This window comes from Brachyistius frenatus, unplaced genomic scaffold (genome assembly GCF_029030835.1).
Source record: "Brachyistius frenatus isolate BFR_SWC_R1_liver_20210118 unplaced genomic scaffold, ASM2903083v1 Contig_72, whole genome shotgun sequence".
NCBI lineage: Eukaryota > Metazoa > Chordata > Actinopteri > Embiotocidae > Brachyistius > Brachyistius frenatus.
The window spans coordinates 1,457,481-1,482,131 of record NW_027210671.1 but is presented as its reverse complement, the minus strand read 5'-3'; the positions used below and the strand labels follow the sequence as shown (position 1 = coordinate 1,482,131).

At 38.8% G+C, this 24,651-nt stretch overlaps 4 protein-coding genes across 4 annotated transcripts; 3 read left to right on the top strand and 1 right to left on the bottom strand.

Annotated features, from left to right (window-relative positions):
- Positions 1 to 605: 605 nt before the first annotated feature.
- Positions 606 to 8,040, bottom strand: utp15 (UTP15 small subunit processome component). Its single transcript, XM_069707851.1, has 12 exons — positions 7,895 to 8,040; positions 7,353 to 7,469; positions 7,127 to 7,219; positions 6,773 to 6,957; positions 6,307 to 6,485; positions 5,726 to 5,851; positions 4,977 to 5,112; positions 4,215 to 4,299; positions 3,540 to 3,695; positions 3,263 to 3,364; positions 2,907 to 3,040; positions 606 to 1,698 (listed from the first exon to the last, which is right to left on the bottom strand). The coding sequence occupies exons 2-12, from the start codon at positions 7,440 to 7,442 to the stop codon at positions 1,401 to 1,403; spliced, it is 1,584 nt and encodes a 527-aa protein (XP_069563952.1). The 5' UTR covers positions 7,443 to 7,469; positions 7,895 to 8,040; the 3' UTR covers positions 606 to 1,400.
- Positions 8,041 to 8,397: 357 nt separating this feature from the next.
- LOC138626297 (transcription factor BTF3-like) lies at positions 8,398 to 11,441 on the top strand. The gene is made up of 6 exons (XM_069707850.1): positions 8,398 to 8,500; positions 9,347 to 9,419; positions 9,502 to 9,615; positions 10,194 to 10,395; positions 10,483 to 10,539; positions 11,070 to 11,441. The coding sequence occupies exons 2-6, from the start codon at positions 9,351 to 9,353 to the stop codon at positions 11,114 to 11,116; spliced, it is 489 nt and encodes a 162-aa protein (XP_069563951.1). The 5' UTR covers positions 8,398 to 8,500; positions 9,347 to 9,350; the 3' UTR covers positions 11,117 to 11,441.
- A 1,649-nt stretch (positions 11,442 to 13,090) lies between these two features.
- Positions 13,091 to 18,544, top strand: il12b2 (interleukin 12B 2). The gene is made up of 8 exons (XM_069707848.1): positions 13,091 to 13,959; positions 14,236 to 14,317; positions 14,450 to 14,698; positions 14,965 to 15,067; positions 15,196 to 15,386; positions 15,727 to 15,875; positions 15,968 to 16,078; positions 17,751 to 18,544. The coding sequence occupies exons 1-8, from the start codon at positions 13,957 to 13,959 to the stop codon at positions 17,913 to 17,915; spliced, it is 1,053 nt and encodes a 350-aa protein (XP_069563949.1). The 5' UTR covers positions 13,091 to 13,956; the 3' UTR covers positions 17,916 to 18,544.
- A 914-nt stretch (positions 18,545 to 19,458) lies between these two features.
- LOC138626295 (protease-associated domain-containing protein 1-like) lies at positions 19,459 to 22,631 on the top strand. The gene is made up of 5 exons (XM_069707847.1): positions 19,459 to 19,685; positions 19,977 to 20,077; positions 20,195 to 20,304; positions 21,305 to 21,472; positions 21,575 to 22,631. The coding sequence occupies exons 1-5, from the start codon at positions 19,610 to 19,612 to the stop codon at positions 21,693 to 21,695; spliced, it is 576 nt and encodes a 191-aa protein (XP_069563948.1). The 5' UTR covers positions 19,459 to 19,609; the 3' UTR covers positions 21,696 to 22,631.
- The last annotated feature ends 2,020 nt before the right edge of the window (positions 22,632 to 24,651 follow it).

Here is a 24,651-nt window from a genome sequence, read left to right as displayed (position 1 = left end):
TTTAAAAGAAAGGAAAAGATGCTTATACGTGTTAAAACAGAACTGGATTAACATATAAGCATCTTGTTTTTCACCATGAACTAACCATCTGAATAAAGGTGTTTTCTTTTTTTGTGCCTTGGACTTTATCCTTTCTTTTGACCTTTTTATGTTCCCTACCAAAGAACACCATCATTAAACTAGTTTTAAATGTAACACTTCAGACCTTTTCTTATTTTATGCAAGTTATATCTCCACTCCACAACATTTCAGAGGGGATTATTGTACTTTCTACTCCACTACATTTATTTGGCAGCTTTAGTTCATTTTAAGATGAAGATTTGGCACAATGGATAATGTAACAAGTTTTTAATTAGTTAATTGTAGTGTCCAACATGTTTGTCCTCTGAGGTCTTATAAAAAGCCGGGTGTATTAGGGTCCCATTACAGATGTCAGAGTTGAGATAAGCTCCACCAGTGATTTATTTTTATTTTTTTGTTCCTCTACACTTCTCTAAGGATTTTTTTTTTTTTTTTTTAAAGTTCAAATCATCTGATATCTCACCAAAAATATTTTTTTTTAAAAACAATTGAAAACAAATTTTATTTTTTTCTTCTTTCCTCTCCCAGTAATCATCTGACAACTCATTTATCTGCTGTCCCTGCAGACAAGTAGTTCAAACTAGCGCCACCTGCAGCAGCTATAACAGTAACTCTGTTTATACACTTATGCTTCACTATTAACAATCTAAAGATGTCATATATAATACCAGTCAAAGGGACCCAACCAGGACTTTTACTTTAATACTTTAACTTAATTTTGCTGCTAGTACTTATGACTGCAGTAGGATTTTCACCATTAAATAAGAGTATTTTTAATATTTTTGCTGTATTAGTAGTTCTCCTTGAGTCCAGGATCTGAATGCTTCTTCCACCACCAGTGAGTTGCACTGATTTTCAAGCTATTTGAACAGTTATGATCGGTCAGTTTCAATATGACAAAGATTTATTTTTTTCCTGCTTATAAAACATTTAACAATGCCTCATATGAAAACACAAAGCAGACGTACACAGTGAACTCATTCAAACACGCATATACTCACACATTTACAATTGAAAGTGTAATTACGAGACTTACAAGCATTGCCTTGCTTCACATCCACACATTCAGAGATTTTTCATACAGTAAATGCATGTTCTCTTCCTTGCCTACTGTGTTGTCAGTCACACCGAGTTAAAAGACCAGAGTGACACCGTGGCTCTGTCAGTCTTTTAAAACATGTAGCAAAATGTTTCTGTTTGAAGTCAATGACATGTAGCCTTCATGTCGGGAAATTTGCATCCGATGTTTCAAAACGAGGTTTTCAGAGTTGTAAAGGCACTCTAACCCAGTCTAAAGCAGTTTCCTTCCCCTGCAAGTCTCAGGTGACCTGCTGCGGTCTTGAGGTACCTGCCTCTCCCTGAGCCAGGCCATTAGACCTGCTGATGCCAGCGCAGGGCACCTCCTTTCTCGGGAGGGAGGTGGCAAACATTGTGTCCAACATGCCCAGCACCTCCAGGAGGTCCTTCTGGTAGTCGATCTCTCTCTCCAGCAGCTCCTGCAGTCGCAGCAGCTGTCGGTCCACGACTGCTGACTGGCCGATTACTGACTGGTAAATGTCCAGTATCATGTCGGCCGCTGTTACGAGGACCGGAGCAAACCTGGCGTCCACCAAGTTCCTGGAGAAGAAACAAAAAACGTTTTTTGTGGCAAAATATTTCTTAATGAGTTGATGTACAACTGCAAATAAATTGAAAGCATCAAATGACAATAAAATGAGCCAAAACAAAATGTTTTGTCACAGCAAGTGCCAACACATTACATGTTGAGCCATGATTGGTAGATTGCATACAAGCCCCAGAATAAAGAAAATTAAAAACCTGGTCGATGTAGTAGACAAAACTTGAATCCAAAGTAAAGTCTGATTCATAGCATCCACAAATACACAATCAAAGACGCACTGAGCACATCAGTTTTGCACTTTTTTCCCCATAATAAGCATAATAAGCTGTTGGTCCTTCATGTGCCACCTAAACAGGTTGTGGACTCCACAAGACATCTTAATGTGCACTGTGGTATCTGGCACAGAGAGAATAGCAGCAAAGCTTGTAAGTCAGAATTATTTTGGCACATGCCCCAACATCCTGCTGTTGTTTGTCCGTCCTCAGACCACAGTAGGTAAATGCTCACCACTGCTGACCGGTAACTCTCGACTAGACTTGTCATTTTCTCAGAAAACCATTTGGCCGTTTTTTTTGGGAGAAAGTCATTTAGGTCTTTACACCACCCCATTCCTCCCACATTCAACCGCATGACGTAGTTGCAGGGTTTTTCCTACCATTATAACACTGAAGTGCTGCATGAGTGGGTTTTTTTTACAGCACCTTAGCCACTATGACCTCACTATGAGCTTTGTTTTACAAAGTGTTTGGTGATTATTATATTTATGCCATTTAAAATGAAATATTGTGAGGATAATAGTCTAAAATTATTTGAAAATACATAGCTTTTAAAACAAATTACTGCCCACCATCTGCAACATCACCAGACCGTTGTGATTGGCCCAAGTGCAAACATTTTTCTTGGGTTTCTCCTCTCGCCGTAAACACGAGCGCAAGATCGTGGTCAAAGTCATTAAAGATTCTAGCTATGTTATTCAATGGTGTACAACAGTCTTTCATGGGCTTTGGAGCACTGCACAGGTTACACTATCAACTGTTGCACAATTGTCCAACCCATTGACTCGGAGAGCCGAAATTACTAACATATCCCAGACCTTAGTAATGTGCTGCTGTTATGAGTTATTAACTTCATCTGAGGGATCACAATGTTCTGGCTCATCGGTGTATGTCAGCACCTGACTGATGAAGTCTTCTCTGCATCTTACCCTATGAGGAAGTTGAGTAGCTGAGAGAGCCCTTGTTCATCTCTTCCTGCCAGCGCGTTCTTCAGCGTTCCTCTTCGATCCAGCTCCTTTATAACGGCCACTGTGATCTCTGGCTTTCGCAGTCTTGTCCATGCCTATAAATAAAATTAATTATACTTAATATACACAAATAAAACTAAAACTGTGCCACTGGCTTTTAGAAATGTTTGTTTGTGCCGTTCCACATTGTACAACTCAGTAACAACAGAGTAGCATTTGTTAATGCGTACAACACAGAAACCAGGAGGAAGTTCAAGTAAATAACACCGACTGATTTAATCTTGTTGCTAATGCTAGAAATGCACGAGACGTGTTACCTCCAGAGCCGTATCCAAAGCCTTGGACACATTAAACTTCTTGAGCTGCTTGTCATATTTGGCCAAATGTTGTTTGACTGGCTTACTAACAAGATAATCATCCTGGAACAAGATGGAAAAAACAATAAATAAATGAACAACAGTGAGAAAGGAAACAGTCTGATAACCCTTGTGTGCAGAAATGAACAGCTTAAACCACTGTCAGTCTTTTCTAACATTCATTCAATGCATCTCCTGGAGAATAATCACATCTACATGTTACTAGAGGTAAACGTACCTGTTTAGGGACGTAGTTCTTCCCTTTCACAAAAACACGATAGGATGGTCGCCGCCTCTGTTGGACGCCTGTTTCCTTTAACTCTTCAGGGCTTTTTTTGTGTTTGATGCTCAGAACACTGTTGGTCATACCCACGACAATGGACTCGTCATCTGGCTGCAGAGAAAGACATATTCATAGTTTTACCGTCAGGATTTTACAAAACTTTTTAGGAGCAGGAGGGAAAAAAAAAACAACCTTTACTCTGCTATAACTGATGCATCAATATGGTATAAAATATTCTTTTTTTTTATTGTTATAGCATGCATGATTCTAACAAATCAAAGATTTTGGTGGTGATTGAAAGGGAAAATCTACAAGAACTGAAAGGCTGAAGTTAAAATAAAACCTTGTCTGACTTTGCACTCTGTGCTCTGGAAAGCCTACACCAGGAGGAGATCATCTTTTGATTTAAATCACTGGCAGATATTTATGCTGGCCGCTGCAGAAAACTGATTCTATCACTTTGCATTCTCAGAGCTGATCTCTCTCAGATCACAGCTCACTCTGAGGGTACACCTCAGAGACGCAGGCAATTTTAGTTCCATCCTGCAGTCAGACAAATAAACTGCTTCCCACAACCACACTTTGAATCCTTTCTGAAATGGGGAAAACAAATAATAAAATGTTTCTTACAGCCAAAGCCAGACTGAGGATAGAGGCGGCGTAGTCAAAGTTGTGGACCACTTTGTAGTTGGTTGTGTTGTACACCTTCACATGCCTGAAAGACAAACAGAGGCTCTGCATTAGATCAGATGCAATTCATTCAGCCTGTACAGGGTGGTCCAATGAGAGCAGTTTCACTCTCTTTTGTCTGAGCGCCCCGAGTACACACTACAATTCATCAAAAACATATTCAGCTATCATGACGGACATAGTGCTTCAAGAGCGACAGAACATCACTGCCCAGGACCAAAGACGACGCATTAGGTCAGGAGCACAACTAAGTTGTGTTTCTTTGACAGTCACCGGTTTGAGAACTGTAAATTCGTCTCCCAGGTTCAACACTTAGTTTGACTATGACATTCTGAGCCATCTGAGAGAAAACAAACCAGTTTCTCGCACACGATAGAATGATCAGTCCACACCGGCCATATTTGCCAGATTGGTTTACCCGAGATTTCTTTCTGTTCCAGAAAAATGTTACACAGAACAAAGTGCACTCTCTGCTCAATTTTTAGATCCATGGTGAAATCGCAAATGTGGACGCATCAGTGGTCACAAACGCATGTGTAACTCAGGTGCTGATGTTTATTAACTTAGAATATTTTCTCACAGAAGTTATTACTTCCCCCTGCTCCGTGCACATTACGGTGCTTTGCTCCATTCGTGCACAACATGAACTTTATCAGAACTTTTCACTCCCTTCTCATGCTGTATCTACAAATGTCCCCTCACCTGTCCAGGGAAGCTGATAGCAGTCTCTGTCCGTTGCTGCTGAGAGACAAACAGGTGACAGTTTTGTGATGGTTCTTCAGTGACACCAGGGGTTGGCCTCCTTTTAGCAGGTCCCACACTTTGACATGGCGCCCCCCTGAAGAGAGTGATAGAAAATGAAAGGTGGATTACAATTTCTTATTTGTCCTGGATGAACATGAGTAAATACAACAAATAACCTGTGTATTTCAGAGGGCAATAGCGTAAGAAAAACAATTTAAGCTTTGTCCTGATTGAACTCTCAATGAAGCATAAAAAAAAGACCTAAACGCTGTTGTCTTCCTTGTTTGTCATGGCCGATGATGATGGATTCCGTCCAACACAACAACCTGTTAGGCTGATAAAGGCCAAACCACCCCCTGAACTTATTTTTGCTGCAACACACTGTTGTATATAATATATATAGATATATACTGTACTGTATATACTGTGCATTTTATATTTTATACTGCTATTTACTGCAATTTTATTGCTTTTCTATTATCTTATTGCTTCTGTATGCTGCTGTAGCGAAAAAAAAATTCCCCTCGGGGATTAATAAAGTAACTACCTTACCTAACCTAACCTAACCTAACCTAACCTAACCTAACCTAACCTAACACCCAAATTTCTGGGCATGGGAATTATTAAAGTGTTATCTTATATCTTACTACAAGTTGGCCCAGTTTCTGGATATGCTGTGTGAACATGCGGATTACACTGCTGCCTACCTGCGGAGACGAGGAGTCCCTCAGAGGGATACAGAAGGAGACTTTCCACCGGCTGGCCATGTTCCATGGTCATCACACACTTATCCACTCTGGCATCGAACAGTTTCAATGTGTGGTCATATGATCCTGGGAGAATAAAAATCAGTTTTTAGGGACACAAAAAAGAGAGCAATGTTTCATCCTTCAATCTGATGTAGCACTTGATTCAATAATTAAAAGGATCACTGTGATGGTTAAGTTTTTTCTGCTGTTAGTCATTTTGTATATCATTTATTCTACTTACACAAGTTACTTCCTGTCCTTAAATTAGACTTTTGTGATTATTGTTTTTGTTAAGATTATGGAGAATTATTGTAGCATACAGTGCAGAAATTATACTGCACAGTCAAAAGACAAATGTTGGTGGATTTTGATCGCGCCTGTTAAATTAGTTTAATATAACTGCGACAAAAAGTGTAAAAATATATACATGATCGCACTGAGACACACCAAACATCAATGCTAAATGAGCAAAAAGGTAACTTGACGACATCCCTTTAACATTTCTCCACACCACTTAACAAAACGGGCTTCCATCTCACCAGTAATGAATATATCTCTGTTGAGTTTGCTGGTGACACCACAGCGAACGTAATCCGTGTGCTCCTGATAGGTGTTGAGCTCAGTCGCATTTGGGATGTCCCAAAGTCGACAGGTGTAGTCGTCTGACCCTGTGAGGATCTGGTAACGGTCCGAGGTGAAGTCTGTTACATGTACAGCCCTGAAAAAAAAGATTAAAAAAAAAAAAGAAGAGACAAAAGTCACACCAAGACATTCATGACCAGACATCTATAAGTCCATAAGACGGTTTACAGGTTGTCAGAACTCTTGAGATCATCAGGAAATTCAGTCGATGGATCACTCAAGTAATCATCATTCAACAAGTCGTTGACTACACAGCAGCTCCAAAAGACACTGCCACTGAGAACAAGACAACAGCTCAGAAATAATTCAGTCTGGGTCACAACAACTCAAACACAATTGGATAATGGCGTACATGATACTTACTTTGTGTGCCCTTTGAACATCCTGAGTGCCACCTTGCCGCCGACGTCAAACAGCCGGACGACTGAGTCCTCACATCCCGCCACGAGCAGCTGACCGTCGGACCTGAACCTGCCAGAGTAAGCAGTGTCCTTGAACCGTGTGAATGTCTTGACGGGCTCCTGGGAGAATGGACCGTAAATGTGGACCTGTAGAGAAACAAGAATGAGAGGAAATGTCAAACAAATGTTGCACCCTTAATATGTGATCACTCATCAAGGACTGAACTGACAGGAACCATAATTGTTTACAAAGTGAACATGGATGAAACTGAGTGAACACATCTGATCTGGATTCATACAAGCAAAGCCAACGTACTCGTGTGAATGCTGTCACTGCAAAATTGTGTGGTGCCACAGGGGAGAAGTCGATGTTGGTGACCGCTCCGAATTCTTTTATCTGGACTGGAGCCTGCCAGAAGGAATAAATGGGGCATTGTTGGGGATGCAGAAACAAAATTAAAGATGCATTACCCTGATCTCGAGCATGGTGCAGGACATTTCGGTTCACAGTAACATTAACAGAATACAGCAGAGAGACATACCTTGTAGTTTTTCCAGTACAGTGTGTCCCATGTGACTTTCTCTCCGAGTTTTGGATAGGCCTGGACTTTTGTGGGTTTAAATGAAGCCATTTCTGCGCTGATTACAGGATAGTCGATCTGGGAAGACGCAGATTGGAAAATCATGAATATTTCCACATGGAGATATGGCAACTGTCCGATTAAACACAGATATTTACTTTGCATTTCTGTTTCCAAACATTAGAAATATGTTAGGCTATATATTGGGAGGGTGGAATAACATTAAGCAGAAGTTACCGACTTTGGTATCAGAGTTCACGTTAAACTTTCCCGAAGGCCAATCTAACGAGCTCACTAGTTAGAAGCTTTAGATTCTGCACAGAGAGTTCAATAAAATAAAAGTGTCTGTGATTAATCTTGTCCTTATAATTGAAAACAGATGTAACGTTACTAGTTTGAAAACAAAAGCCGCTTAAGAGACAGAAAGTGACCCAACGTGCTCAGTACATCACAACTTTAGCCGGCCGGCATTGTCCACTAAACTGCGCTCCGATGATTCTTACCTTCTCACTAAAAGATCCAGGAGCGCAAACTTATTCTTTACGAACGACTTGCTGAAATTAGACGATCCCGATATTGTTTGTCCAACCGAACCAAAAGTTTCTCATTTTAACGTGCGATCACGTTGCTCCTCGCTGCACAGGAGGACGCCATGACTGAGCGCAACTACTTCCGTTTTGAAAGACATACCTTTATTGTTCACTGAAAGGATACACAATTTGAAAGCTGTTTTCATTTTTTTTTTTTTTTTCAAATAACACTACAAGAGGGTGTACTAATTCTAAGAATACATTTTAATAAATACATCTATTTATTTTCTCTTTAAAAAATATTCCGTATTAATATAAATTGCGTTTTGTCTTAAATAGTATATTTTTAACCGCTATTGTGAGCGTTAAGAAAAATTGTATTACACAAATATAGACTAGTTGGGAGTAGTCTCTGCAACGTAACATTCAGAAATACTAGAAATTGAAGTCACATTGAGACGTATTTTTAAAATATCTGCGGACATCCGTCAGAGCCGCCATCTGAAGACGTCACTTCCGGACTTCCCTCCTTTCTCCGCGGCTCTATCGACTGTGACCCGCGTGTTTACACACTCCCAGGTCAGTTCACGTCTCTCTGGCATATTTATCAGCCTCACACTCATATAGTTCAACACAAATAATGAACGCGTTCAAACGCGATGAAAACATCCGCTGTTTTTGAACGCCGGCAGCAGTTTGTGAGGAGGAGAAGGAGGAGGAGGAGGAGGAGGAGGAGGAGGCCTCGGGCTAGCTGTGTAGCCTGGTTTGCTAACTAGCTCGAAGTTCAGTTGTCATCAGGTTGAGAGAATCGGGTCGAAACGTCCTTCCTCGTCTCGGGAGGCGCGAAGATCAATCACGAGCCCACGTCAGGTCAAATGTTGTTCTTGGTAAAAAAGGTGGACAGGTTGGTGAACGTCGAGTCGGCGTCTTGACTGGTTCCTGTTCGCTCCGGAGAAGGTGTGGAGCCCCAACCTGTCCTCTTTAAGTTCAACTCGCCACCTCCGGTCTGATTTATGCAGACCTCGAGACTTCAGGAGTGTGCAGCTATTTGTGGATCCCACACAGCTGTGCATTGGTGTTTTTTTAGTTTTTTTTTTTTTTTTTTAATCTTGCGTCAAACTGCAAACCGATGAGGGGGATTTTTGGTCATTTTATTTTTGTCACTTAGAAACCGTTTTTTTTTTTTTTTCCCGTGAACTGTTGGAATCACACATTGAAGTTTTATAAATTTGTCAGTCATGAAAGTGAAACTATTCCTATTTTGCATATTTCTTGAACATATGAGAATGGTTAGAAAAAAACAGTGTGAAGATCAATCAGTTTTACTTAGTACCACCATTTTCTATTGATGTTTTCTTGTTCTGTGTCTAGTAAGAGTTAGTTTTGTTTTTTTTCTTTTCTGAATCATGTTGTTGTTTTTTTTAGTCAGATGAAGGAGTCGATAATGAACCAGGAGAAGCTTGCCAAACTGCAGGCGCAGGTCCGCATCGGCGGCAAGGTGAGTTGAAGAACACCGAGTGTTGTCGATGGATTACAGGTTCATATATGATGACGACGTCACTATTCATTTTGCTCTGTAGGGGTCGGCCCGCCGAAAGAAGAAGGTGGTGCACAGAACAGCTACAGCAGATGATAAGAAGCTGCAGTTTTCCCTGAAGAAACTGGGAGTCAACAATATCTCTGGCATTGAGGAGGTGCATCAAATTCTCTCTGTGCTGTACAGAAACAAGTAGAGAAACAAATAGTCTTCATGACACTAATGTTTTAAGGTTGGGTTTGTCCAATTATTAATAGATTATTAAATATAGCTTTATGTAAGAGGCCAGTTTCAACCAAGACGCGACTGGGAAAAAACCAGTATCGTCGAATGAAGCCTTTTCATTACTGTATTTTAAAGAAACCGGGTTCATTAATCAACAAGTAAAGTAAAGATGGTAGGGAAAAAATATGTTATGATGTTTCAGTTTATTATCCTGGTAAATAAAAGGATAACCGCAATATGTCCAAACCTTTACTTCAGATATAAAAGGGCATGGATGGTATGTGCAGTTTGCTTGTTAGCACAGTGTTGTATCATTGATTGGAAGCCAGCATCATCAGAAATAACATAATAGTAAGAGGTAAGAAGAACTGTAAGAGTGAGTGTTTTAAATCAATCCAATGTTGAAAACGGTGTGTGGCAGGAGCAGGGCTGTTGCATCATCTTCTTTGACACTAACCTCACCCTGTTCTTTCTATCTTTCCTTCAAATTCCTTTTGTGTGTCACTTCAGGTGAATATGTTCACAAACCAGGGCACAGTGATCCACTTCAACAACCCAAAGGTTCAGGCCTCCTTGGCTGCCAACACCTTCACAATCACAGGGCACGCTGAGAACAAACAGCTCACAGAGATGCTACCAGGAATCCTAAACCAGCTGGGAGCTGACAGTCTTACCAGCCTCCGGAGATTAGCAGAAACCCTGCCAAAACCAGGTACCCACAACACTTTTATCTTCACCCGTATGTTTCTATCAGTCATTTTGTGTGCTGTTTTTCAATAGTTTGCTGTCTTCTTCACAGCCGGAGAGAACAAAGCACCGATGGTTGCTGCTGAAGAAGATGATGATGAGGTTCCAGGTGAGCATATTTACACATCTTCTCTTAAAACAAATCAAGTCTGTATTATACTGTAGCATTAATATCACCATATTATTATTATTAATAATAACAACCCAGAAAAGGCTTACGTAGGTCTTTCCATTAATTAGACACAAACATTTTGGGTCAGTCTGTTCTGGACCCAATTACATGGATCATACAACGATCAGCCATGACATTAAAGCCACTGTTAGATGTAGAATAAAGTTCATACAACTGATCCTCCCTTCTTAATGATTATAATGTTCAGTTGTTTATTGATCTGATTTAGAGAGGTTTTGATTTATTGTAATGGTCATTTTGGAGACTGCAAAATAGAAGTGTTCCTAATATTTTGTCCGTGCCATTGAAATGAATTGGGTTGACAAAATATTCGGAACACTTCTGAGTCTAACCAAGTGTTAAAGAATGTAAAACATCAAAGAGTTTATTGTTAGAGTCAGAGTGCTGATATTTTAAGTTCATATTCATATTTAATAATAAAAAATGGTTTCTGTTTCCATTTTCAGATCTTGTTGAAAACTTCGATGAGGCTTCAAAGGACGAGGCAAACTAACAAGCGCCTGCAAACATTTCCGAGCTCCTCTGACTCATCGTACTTTGGCGCAGCAATCTTTTGTTCATCTGTCGTTGCTCTGTGGCTACAAACAAAAGTTGCTTTTTAACTCTAACCGTGACAGTAGGCTAAAACACATCAAATCTACTTTTTTATGGCAACCGTTAACCTTTTGTCTTACTTGTTCTGCGGTACAAGTGAAATTATTTAATTCAGTGGAATGTGTAAACCCTCCTCTTTCTCACACTGCCTCTCCTGTATTGTGATGCCCACACATCAAAAATGTATCAGTGGAATTATTCATGTAATAAAAATTACATTTAAATTTCTCTTCTTTTATATGCTCCACCAGCTCTTTCTCACTTCTAAAAGAATATCATGTTCACTTTAATAAATTCAAACTCATGCTCCTGGTTCTTTCAATTTGAACAATAATGAGCAAATGGTAATCATTACTAACAGGAATATAAAAAAATAAAATAAAACACTCTTGGCTGTCCATTAAAAGCAGCACATTTAAGGTGTATGTCTACACTGGACCTGATCACAGCTGCACTGATGTGTTCTCCAAAGCATCTGACAGACCTCACAGCCCAGCACAATGTAATATGTGTAAGACATTGGAAGGCTTTTGTAGACAGCAGCAGTGTGGGTTTTATTGGAAACATGTCCACTCCAGAATACCAAAGGCTGAAAAACAAAAGGCATTGAGTGCTGTTACATACAATAGAGTTGTAAGGATCAAACAGGCTAGTGCTGTTCCTCTTAATAGGCATGGGACAGTAGATGATGTATGTAGCTCCCCTCTTAACGCCCTGGTCTGGATTCACAGTGCTTAATTATAATGTAACTACAAACCTTAAATATTCTCTAGTGTATTCAGATGAAAAGAAAACGCCCAATTCTCATTTTAATACTGAATTTGAAGTCAACAGTATCAACCCAAAATGGTCTGTCAGAGTTCTGTGTCAAATATAAGTTTATCTTCCATTTAAGACTGGTGTTGCTTGTCCTTGTAGCTACTTAGCTTTTCATTTTTAAATCAACTCTGAAGCTGATGTAAATGCAGACAGCATACAAAACAAGCTTTGTTCACAATCATTTGGAGACTTAAAATACAATCACTATAGAAATATTTAACTACAGTGAAAGTGAAACTGTTATATAAGAACTTAACTTCAGCAAAACTAACTGAAAATACAGTATTCAAACATAAATTGCTTGATTAAATTTATAACTGAACAAAATTCAATTGTAAGTTCGGTGTTAGAAAGGAACTACAGACAGTAGAAACCAGCAGTGACAACTCATAGAGCACCTGTTTGACATAATCTGTCTTCTATAATTATATCAGTTTGTCTGACTGAGATAATTGATTATTAGATGTGAATATTTGCAAATTACTGCACCTTTTTGAACCCTGACATTTAAAGTCTCGACAGCAGACACAAACACTGCTCTTTAGGCTTTTAAGGAACTGAAACAGACTATTTCTGTTCAAATAACCGAACAAGTTTCGTATGAATTTCATGTCAGCAGTGTGGTCAAGAGGGATGTCATGGTAGATTCTGTTGCACTTACTCACCAACCTGCCTGAGGGACAAAAAATTATGACACCAAATACTAATGCAGCACTCCAGCAAGTGTTTTATTACTGTGGAAGTACTTCACACTGTTTAATATGAGCAAAATCTATTGTTCTGTCATAGCTGACATTTGGCCAAACAAATTTGGGTTACCCCTAAAGTGAAGGGGAAGTCCTGTTGTCTGTCCCTCTCTTATTTCCTGTCAAATGTGGTCATGTCTGCATGTTCTTAAGCTTTGGGAGCATAATGTGTCCTCATGATGGTGTGATTGAAGGGAAACTTCTGAAAGAAGATCATTTTGCGTGTCTTCTCTTTGGCCAAGATAATGAGCGATTATTTCTAGGATTTAAAACCACGATTAGGGGACAGAATGAGATTGAAAATCAGAAAAACATTTGTGTGCAGACTTTTTTTTTTTTTAAATTATTGATGATTTTCATTATTAAATAATCTCACAATTTATTTTTCAATTTACCAATAAAACCAAAAATCTATACTACAAAAGCAGAAATATTCACATTTGAGAGCAGTGACCAGTGTTGTGTGTGTGTGTGTGTGTGTGTGTGTGTGTGTGTGTGTGTGTGTGTGTGTGTGTGTGTGTGTGTGTGTGTGTGTGTGTGTGTGTGTGTGTGTGTGTGTGTGTGTGTGTACATGCCTGTATGTTTGTGTGTGTATACTTTAAATTGCTTCAATTATTAGCAAAATTGCTGGCTATATCTTAAGTTTGTAATACACCTGTCAGTGCACTACAAAGTTCCCACATATTCACCTGGAAGACTGGTGTTTGAGTCCATGAAAAAGCATGAAAATAAGTCAAGCTTTTTCCTTGTTTACTGTGTGGGCGTGTGATTCCAGGTTGTTAATCAGTATATCACAGATGCTGTGTTATGCTGCTGTATTTCACCGTCAGAGCTAAGGGTAACCCCCCACCCCACTGAACTCCCACGCTTCTTATCTCCATTTCTTAGTCCCTTGTTCGAAACTCACAGTTTATCTTTATAAAAATTTTTACATGCAAAACAGTGTACAGGAAATGCACAGCCTCTGTCACCAGGCTCTTATCTGTTTACTATATCAGTGGTTTTTCTCACCTCCAAAGGTCCTGTAATAGTGGTGGTGATGATGATGATGATGCAAGCGGCACACAACTACATATAAATTAAGCTCAGTGGACAGTTAGAGCATACATCATCAGGACTTCTGTCAACTTCTGCTCTTGCTTTTTTAGCATCACTTCAGTGTCACTTCATCCAGATGGTAAGAACAACTACTGGGAGTCCTTTTGTTAGTTATACTTATTATCTGGTCAATTAATGTGGCATTTAAATGTATCTGGTAATGATAGAATAAGGCGTAAATGATCAACTTTGCTGTTCAAAAAAGATTTGACCCATTGAAATCTATGAACAGATTCATATTTTGTTTCCCAATTGTAGATGAAAGCACAGGAAAATTAGGTTTCGTTTCAATAGAAGTAAAAGCTCAGTTTCAATGATGATCTTCTGATCTTCTTTCTGTCACACAATTCCTCAGAAGACTTCTTCACTGTGGATTTGTGGGCTCCTGCTGATCGTCCTCACAGAAGCCCATGGACTCAACTACTTTCCAGAAAATTGTATGTCTTATTTCTGCTACACATTTTTTTTTTCCAACTATCATCTTTCAGCTTATCTCAAATCTGCTCATCCATATGTGTGTTTTTTGTAAATGTATCTGTGTGTGTACCTGCCTGTCTATGTTTGCATAGTTGTGGTGGCAAAGAGGAACAACGCAGATCCAGTAACACTGACCTGCGGCACAAAGACTGCTGGAGCTGTCACATGGAAGTTTGATGGTGATGTGATGGAGGATGTGGACAACGTCCGGCAGGATGGTCAAAGTCTGACCGTGTCAGAAGTAGATACACCCAATTTGGGAGAATACAGCTGCTGGAGAGGAGACCAGAAGTTATCATCAACCTACCTGCTGCTGGAGGATGCAGAGGACGAGAAGTTAGGTAAGATAATCTTGTTTCCCTAATTTACTGTACATGTCAAGTTGATGACAGGAATTTCTTTACAATGCTAATATACAGCCAACTTATAGCACTGCCAAACACAGTTTTAAGTCTTGAATATGGCCGTGTTTGAAATATGTCTCTCTCCAGAGGGTGAGATTGAAAATTAACACTGAATGTTTCTATGTTATGCTCCCAACATAAAGGCCAACCGTTTTCTAATTTTCCATTACACTTGTATGCACTCACATTGTGTATTGTTATAGATTCCTTCATCAGCTGTCGAGCAACATCTTATGACTGTACATTCAGCTGCATTTGGACCCGCAGTGGATACACAGCCGTGCGTCTTGGACTGAGCCATGAATGGTAAAGGAATTCAAAGATTCTGCAAAACTATTGCATAATGTATTAACGCAGACTAAAAAAAATAGCCATAATTTTCTCTCTGAGTTTCATATCTGACTGAATGGGATTTTTCCTGCTTGCTTTTGCAGCCGGGAAGGTTTGGAGTCATGTCAATGGGTCAACAGCAATGGCAAGCTCCTGGATGGGGGTTTCCAGTTTGAGCTACCTCACTCCCTCTCACCCTACGTAGAGGAAAGCACCATGCTCGAGCTCACTGCTGAGGCCATCAGTGACCTCTCGATCCTCAGGAGAACCATGACATTTTATCTCAGGGACATTGGTAAGATGTGAAAGGCATTCAGCAGAAGATTATCAAACAAACAGCATCTTTTTAAATGCTACTCACAAAGTACAAAACTAATTCCGAACATTGATTTTCAGTGATTAAACATTTTAATACAAACATTTGGTGTAATGATAGGGTTCCAGTCACACATTATTCAGTAAAGCAACTTTCTGATGAAGCAGGAGATCCACATCAACAATCCATGTAAAAATAATAATAATAACTATAAAATAAAACAAATGTTAGCAGTCATGCCATTTTTTTTTTATCAGGAAATGTTTTTATATATTAATGTGATTTGTAAATTTATATATATTTGTTGTGTTGTGTCCAGTTCAGCCTGATAGTCCCCAGATTGTCAGGTGCCAAGAGGAGGAGCAGGGCGTGAACGTGACCATCGATCCACCATCCAGCTGGTCGACTCCTCACAGCTTCTTCAGTCTGCAGCACCAGATTGAATACGAGTTCAAAGATGATGGCAAGGTACATACAAGCTTACACTGCTGATATCAAAACATCTGTCATTCTCTCTGTTGTGGTTTTGTTTTCTCATTGTGTGACCTCTCTGACTTTAGATTGAACGCTCTTCATCTGCTCTGATCCCGAAGAGGATCAGCAAACTGAGGGTCCGTTCCAGAGACTCGCTGGTGCCCTCAGCCTGGAGTCTGTGGACTCCCTGGAAAAATGTAACCTACTGATATTATTTGATCCTAGTACTGTCAGCTCTTGCTCTTTCTATTTTTCTTACATGTCTGCAATGTCCTCTGATGTCCTCTCATCTGTTTTTCATAATGTGGTCCTGTCTATCTCTCTCTGGAGCATTCAGTCACTACAACACCCTTTTATTATTAGTTTTATTTGTGACAGTCCTCAAACAATTTATTTATTGACATATTTATTGTTATTTATTTGCAAATCGTACACACAAAAAGTAAAGCAACCACCATTACAGACAACAAAATTAAAGCACTACTGTCCTTATGAGGACTAATAGAGGTCCCAATAGGAAATGTAGACACTAGATGCTGGTACAGCGACTGTTCCCTGCCAGCCCCAGCTTCCAACACAGACAGATTAACATGAAATTGTATCTGCCAGCAATAACTGCCCAATTAGGTTTCATGGGTTTCTGTAGTTTTGTCCATTTAAGGACATTAACATCAGGAAATCTACATAATTTACAATTCACCATGAATCATTTTAAACTTTGCATTTCTGCTGGAGGAGTTGAGTACAGTCTAACCTTTAGATAGACTTTCACACATTCTGTGTCTTGTCTCTGTTATTTCTGTGTAATTACGTTGGTGTTTTTGTGTATTAGTAGTTTGGTGCTGTGCAACACAAATAGCTATTAAAAGAGCTCTGTGCTTTCTTCCTTTTACATGTTCCTTCTTCATTTTTGTTGTGCTCATGTCATGTGTACAGTGAATGACTAGACAAGATATTCCTGCTCTGTGTAATGCTGCATAAAGCTACATGCTTCATGTATACGGGGGTGGACAAAACATTCTAAACTTTGGCCACTAAGTGTGTGTATCTCATGTTCCTAGACAGCTAGTCAAGTCTAAGAGCAAAAGAAATTAGGTTCTATTGGAGAAGTATTTTTAAAAAAAATTAACCGTTTTCTACAGAAACAAAATTAGATGCTATTTTTATTTTTATTTTTTTTACTAACTGATCACTATTATGGGGATTTCAATACTCCAGTAATTCTAACACATGACCAATCATTGTTTAAATTCACACCAGTTTTTCTATGTTATCACTTACTGGTAAACCATTTGTTTAAGACTAGAGGAGTAGCTTTAATATTCAACCTTTTTAGTTTGTAAAGAATGAACAAAAAGTAGTTTTCTCACAAATAATACATTTTTTTAAACTATCACCTAGTTTAGGTTTAAAATCTACAATTACATGTATGTCATGAGGAATAGTTTTTGCAACCCAAAACCTTTAAAACAGGGAAAAGATTTAAACTGACATCAGTTTTCAGTTAAGACATTAGCTATAGTATAATGGTAATATTTTCTATTTTAACACATTCATATCATCATCAATAATGTAAATGCAAACCCTCTGAAGCTAACAATGGAAAACAGTAAAATGCAGAAACATGTTATAATGGCTGCTTTGGCTCAGCCAGACTGGTTTGTTACAGATACATAGAGCAGTAGTTTGTACACTCATTATATTAACAGGTAAAATAAGTGTTGTAATCTGTTTATTACTGACATTCATATCCAGACCTTGCAAAGATTAATCGTATTTTACATCTAAGACTTGGTAAGACTTGAAGCATTGCCTTTACAATTTTCATATTATCATTTCAGACCCTGATCTGTTATTAACTCATTGCAGGTGAGAACAGGGAAAAAGAACCGATGCAAATACAGAAATCCAGTAAAATCCTGCTGTCCAGACTTGCCACCTGGGTCTTTGGACCACATCAAGAAGCGGAGGAAGAACAAAAAAGGAATGAAGATGCTGAGTGGTGTCAGAGATTTTAAAAAGCAAGATGTTTGACAAAAACATGCATTGCAACTGGAATTGTGTTGATGTGTAAAATGTATAAATAGAGGGAAAATGTTTGGATGTATCCAAAATAATTGGAACCGATTCAAGATTCAACTCTGTAGGTGGTGAGGATTTTATAATAGATATCAGGTACAGCTAGCTAAATAGAGCCAACAAATCTTGCCTTCAAGATGGACTTAATATTCAGTTTTTGTTAAAACTTTTATGTATTTAAATATCTTATCATTTTTATTGAGTTAATTCTTTGAATAAAGGGTGGATTAGAGAATTGTTTATTATTGGCATTATTGTTGTTTTCTTAGCAGCTAATTAACTGAAATTGACTGTGAATTTTATAGACAAATGAGTAACCACTATGTTCAGCTTGCTACGACTGGATAATAAATTGATCTATACAGGAAATGACCCAAGCTCCTCAGATCTTCAGGGATGAAAATAGTAACTAACCCACTAATTGGGTCAATTTAACAGGAAATTTACTTGAAGTGGGTCCATGTGATAAGATATATAACCTTTTGCATGACAGTATTGTACCTATTTGCATATTAGCTGACATTTTTCATAGAATATACTTGATTTGTCACAGTGGAAAAAGTGCAGGGATAAATAAAAAATGAAAAGGCTATGGCTAAATACGATTTATCTGTTTTTTGAGTCTTTGAGTCTGATGCATTGTACATGGTGTGACGGCTCACATACAGACTGTCAGGACTCGCAACATGACACATTATGAAGAGAGCAGAGAAAAAAGAGCCATTGTTAAAGTGATATATATGCATATATATACTTTATGAAATATGCTTAAACTCTTTCTTGCCCAAAGTTCAAGGTTAACGCCTGTACAATATATATGAAGATATGGCCAACAGCAAATTACTTAGGTTCAAAAGAATGTAAACACAGGCAATATCCAAAGATGACCAAATCCTCCAACTAGCACTCCTAAAGCTGACTAATTAATTCACATCTTAATAACAATAACTTAATTAGTTAATTTGTCAGCTTTAGGGTTACACCAGCATTGTGCACAACTGTGTGCAATTTAATGCAATATTTTGTGTAAAGTCTGTCCTAAGTTACTAAATCAGATGTCAGTGTTAAAATTTAATAAATGTTTGCAATACTTATATAATGTAGGCTACATTTGGTTGAAGTTGTGTTTTTAAACTTTCGTTTTTGTATGGATTGAACAAAAGATACATAATGTGTTGCTGGAAGAGCTTTCGAAGTGAGGCAGGGGTTTTACAGACATAACCAAGGTAGGCCTAGCTGTTTACTTCGTGTTGTTTCATATTTACTGCATACAGACACGAGAGTGGTATCAAGCCTCTCATCTAATTCTCAGCAAGGAAGCAAATAAGCATGTTTCCCAAATCATCAAACGCTGCCTGTTGCACAAGCTGCAGAAACGGGGGGGGGGGGGGGGGGGGGGGGGGGGGGGGGGGCTAATGGGGCCCAATAGCTTTATTTTCGCCCCGCGCTCACCGAGCAGATCAATCCGTCTTTGCGACATACGCATGCGCACAAAAAGAGCGCGGAAGTGGTTGCTGATCTGTTGTTCAGATGATGAAGCACTGACAGAAGAAGCACAGCTACAAATGGACACAACACCGGCGTCAGACACGAAACTACACTGAAGTCTGGTCTGTGTAACGTCGAGGACCTCCACAAATGTCTTGAACATGGCAAATGTTGCTCGGACCGCAGCTCTGGCTTTACACCTCTGGAGTGTTTTCATGCAGCTCGGTCGCTCGTCAGGTGAGAGCAGGAGAGGCACGTTTCACTTGAGCTGCCTGTCGGTCAGCTGAAGGAGGTCAGAAGCTGTGGCTTTGGTTTTACGACTGCTTTCACGCCACGATCCGTCTCTTGTTATTTTAACGGGTGTGTGTGCGTTGTTAGCTGAATGTCCCGTTCATATCTCCCTGTTGTTGTTGTTGTTGTTGTTGTTTACCAACGCTGACGTCATAATAATGATGCAGTTCTCATCTCTGATATAAACTCATCGTTGTAAGTGTTTTTTTTTGTTTGTTTTGTTTTGGCCTGCTGCAGGTCTTGGGGTCAATGAACTGCTGTATTTCCGAGTCATCAGTCCAGAGGAGATTGGGTACCTCTTCAGTGCAGCACCAGCTAAAGACTTTGGAGGAGATTTTGTGAGTACTCTTGATTTTTTTTTTTTTCTCTGAATCCCATTTGATCTCTGGATGTTTCTCAAGCCGCATATTCATTCACCCTCTAATCACAGTTGTCTTCTCCGCTTTGGCCCTCAGACGGCGTCCTATGATGAGATATTTCTCGTGCCTGCAGACCCCGCTGACGGCTGCTCAGACATTAAAGACAGAGAAATCATTCAGGGGCAAGTAATCCTGGTGGAAAGGGGGTAAGCACACATCCTTCAGCAACTATAACGGCAGCTGTATAAGCTGCACAGGCTACACATAAACACAAACCAGTGGTGATAAACTATAAGCTTGGAGGCATTTAGCAAGTTAAAGCTGTGACCCGAGATTCTGCTTTAAGTAAGAATAGGTTTGAATAATTGGCCGGTAAGGCAACTAATATATTCTACTTTTGGCAATCCAATCACAGCCTTCAGAGGGTGTCACTGTGATATTGTTGTTTCAGTGGTCTTGTAAGATGGAGTTATTTAGTTAAATATGTAGAATGCATGATTAATACAATCTATATTTTTTTTCAAAGTTATTTGTAGGTTTGATGATTATTTATAGGGAAAGTATTTCTGAGACAGAGAATATGACATTACCTGGGAAATAGCCTAGTCTTGTCCCCCAAACAGCAAATAAATGAAAAACCATGTTTAATATTTATGAGTTTGATTCAGTTGATCAGATCTGACTGTACATCCCTATTCCCAAACTGAGTTATGGGTTGAACACTGCTCAACTTCCCACCCTCTTAACCCCAGATGTAATTCTTTCCTCTACAACAATATTTGAACATAAATCCGAGCATGATTGCTCTAATCTGTTAGTCTGGCTCTACATCATGTGGAATCTCCAGTGTAAAAACAATATTTAGTGGCCCTTAATAATTTGAATTGTTTAATTATGTACTTGATCAGTGACTACCAGTTGGTTACCCATGACGACCAACAACAGTCTGGTTTGGAGTCGGTGTTTAAACGAAAGTCGAACTAGTGCTCACTGTGAGATGTCATACACATGAAATGATGCTTCTTCCACATGAAAGCTATGGCAGGAGACGTCACTTTATTTTTCAATGTTTTACCACATTTGTGCAGATCAAACTGCGCTTATGAGAAAAACAGGGTTTTATCTGTTATGCTGAAAACATGTTATTATGGTAAAATTTTAAAATAGTTTCTCACATTTGTTTCTCTGTTTCCGTCTACGCTCCAGAGGTTGCTCCTTCGTACAAAAAGCCCGACATGTGGAGGAAGCCGGGGGAAAAGCTGTTCTGATTGCTGATAATGCAGAGGACAACGACAGTCAGTACCTTGATATGGTCACTGATGGAAGCACTACCAAACCAAGCATACCTGCTCTCTTCTTGCTGGGACGTGATGGGTAAGACACATGCGGACACACAAAAAAGTCATTTTACTTAAGCGTTAATCCAGTACATTTTAGGATAATACACATTTTCCACCTTTTCCGTGTGTTTTATAGGATGATGATTAGACGATCTCTTCAGAGACTAGATCTGCCCTGGGCGGTCATTTCAATCCCTGTCAATGTTTCTGCCTTGGCTTCGTTCCCACTCAAGCAACCCCCATGGACGCTTTGGTAGAAAGGACTCGCACACAACTTCATCCACACAAGGACATTTTTGGTGACGATGAAACAAATTCATATGTGCAGTGGTGAGTGAATCAAATTAACACAATTAGATTAAATCACAATCGCAGCCAAAAGTATTTGGAACGAACCTCTTTAGCCATTGTGACTACACAGATAGACAACAGAAAAAGATGCCTGCTTCCGCTCAGTGCTCAGCTAAAAACTTAGACCACTTGGGCCACTTTGAAAAATACAACCCATCAGAGAAACCCGGCCATGACTGCATGACATTCTTGTTTATCTGCATGAATGTTAACAGGGGGCCATTCAGTTTCTATTTTTTTGCATCGACAAGTATCATCTAATAGCTTTCAGTTCAACTTTGAATGCACTTTTTTTTTGTCTGCCTGTGCCTCTTTGGCTGTGTATTTACAATATTCACTGACATTTTCAATACACTGGATGCAGACAAATCTGTTTTCGATTAGTTTGGATAAATTACTGGAAGTACTTATGCTGAAAATAAAAAAAAATACAGCATGTGATGATATTCCAAACGCAGATTGAATACTTCAAATCTGTTGTTCCCTGTCCAAAGTAACTTGGTGGGCAGTTTTTGTAAAGTGTAGGCAGAACTGAGCACCACAGGTGATACTGCACTGTTCTGCAATGTTGTGATTCAGCCCTAACAGGGAAACTATTTTATCCCAGTGAAACACCCGTTTTATACCTTCCTTGTGAATTCAGTTACCTATCGAAGGTTAAGCAGATTGCATCTGGTGGCCAGAAGCTAAACTGCAATAAAGGTCCATTAGTTAAGCATTAGTGGCAGCATTCAGCACAATTCAACATAGCAGTACTCCAGTTTAGTGTAACAGAAATGATGCTACATCTCAGAATACCTGCTGTATTTTCTGTAATGTGTTTATTAAAGAGATCAAAATAATTATTTGTCTTCTAATCTGTAAGATTTTGGCATAAAAAAGTGTTTGATTTGTAAAAGTTGGACTGACGTTAACGGTAGCTGATCAACCATCATTCTACTTGGAACTTCAACTAATAATATCTCATATTTCACATGCTTATACAAAAGCCTCTTTTAACCATCGACTGTATGTCCACATCCACAAATCTTTTCTCTGTCTATATAAGCTTCTGCAACAGGTCCCATTTTCTTCCCAAATGACAACAAAGTTATTTTCCATGTACTGAAGCTATTTCTATTTTCGGTCGTTTACTGTCTTATGATGCAGATTCAAGTATTCCTTTCAGCAATGAGACTTTGACTCGTGGTATATTCCAAACAGATTGTTAAAATTTTAATTTAATATTAGTGCTGAAGAAACTGAAGGTTTTATTCTAAACCGGTTTCAGTGAGAGTTGACTGAAGATGTAGCAAAAGAAAATGTCCAGGCTCTTTCAAAATATAAGTTTTATTGTGGCTTAATTAGAAAATAACCCCCTATGCTTGCATATAAACACTCAGGTATTGCTGAAGTTTGTTTCTGATAATTAGGTGGCACTTTTTTTCTTTATATATATATATATACCCCCAATGTAGTTGCCAGTAAAGTTAAAACAAGTAAGTGATTGTTAATTGTAAAAATGTTTTTTTAATACATGTATTCAATAGTTAGACCAATGTTAAGTTTTGTAGTTAGTTGTCTATTTATGCATGTTTAATTTAAACTTTGATGACCTTTTTGTAATTGGAGGTGCAGTAAATCATTTCAATTAACTCTCTGTTCAGTCCAAATAGTGTTAGTTACACTCTTAAAGTAAACCAGGTTTCTTTTAAGCCTTTGTGGAGCAGCAGATTTGGCTCCACAGTTTCCACGACCGTCCTGAGTGACGGCTCGCACACAGGAGGAGGGACAGACTGCACAAGATCAAATCGAGAAATGTCGAGATGTAAAGAGGAATCAACAGAATGAGAACTGATATTAATGACGTATAGCAGCCGCTTTGTCTCTTGCATTATTTTTTTTAATTTATTATTTTTTTTATGTCCTTTTATGCATTTTTTCAATCTTAATTCCATTAGATAAGATGAACCATGTTACGATAATCAGCTATACATTTGAATTTAGGGAGCTGTCCGTGGTTCTGATCCAGCTTTCCACACCAGCTCGATGCAATATGACGTTTGTGGTTCTGGTATACCCGTCACAATTTGGTATAAACAATTAAAATGAGCTGAAAGGTGTTTATGACTTATGTATACAAGTAAAGTTAAACCTATTTTTGCAAAATATTTTATGTCACTGAAGATGGGGCCATGTTTTGGTCTTTGTAGTCCCGTGGAGGTTTGTATCTGAAGTCTACACCAAATTCTCCAGTCCTTTCAGATAGCATTTTTAACAACAAACATTCCATTCGTAAAGAAGAAAGAACATGAAAAATGCTGTTATTTGCCTCGAGTCATGTTGATATCCATCTATACCTCTTCGAAAAAAGCGGACATATAAATCATAATAAATATTTTGAATAGAAATGCATAAAGCCGACATTATTAACAACATCATTACTTTCAGTTCGTGCTTTGCTTCAGGTCTGTTGCTTTTTCAATCTAAAAAAAATAATTTGTTGATTTATCGAACCCGTTTAAAAATTAACCTAAAAATAGTTTTTTTTTTTTTTTTTCAGATTACATATGTAGTTAATTTCAAGTTGAAAGCGTGTTAATAACGTTTTTCATTCCTCTTTAATATTCAAAAATAGATGTGGGGCGTATTGCCTGCTAAAAGTTGAGCTTCATGCACAGCAGCTGCACTCTGCTGAACCCGCTCTCCAAGGGCTGGGGAAATCCGGTTCTCTATTTCAGCTCAAAGTTAAAACCAGAAAACCCCAAATCGTTACATAAAACAGTAACCGTGAAAAACCAGCACATAAACCCAAACTGCATGCCATATGTTCTTAACACACTACTGTGTTTACAAGATATGTCAGATCAGCACTACACACAA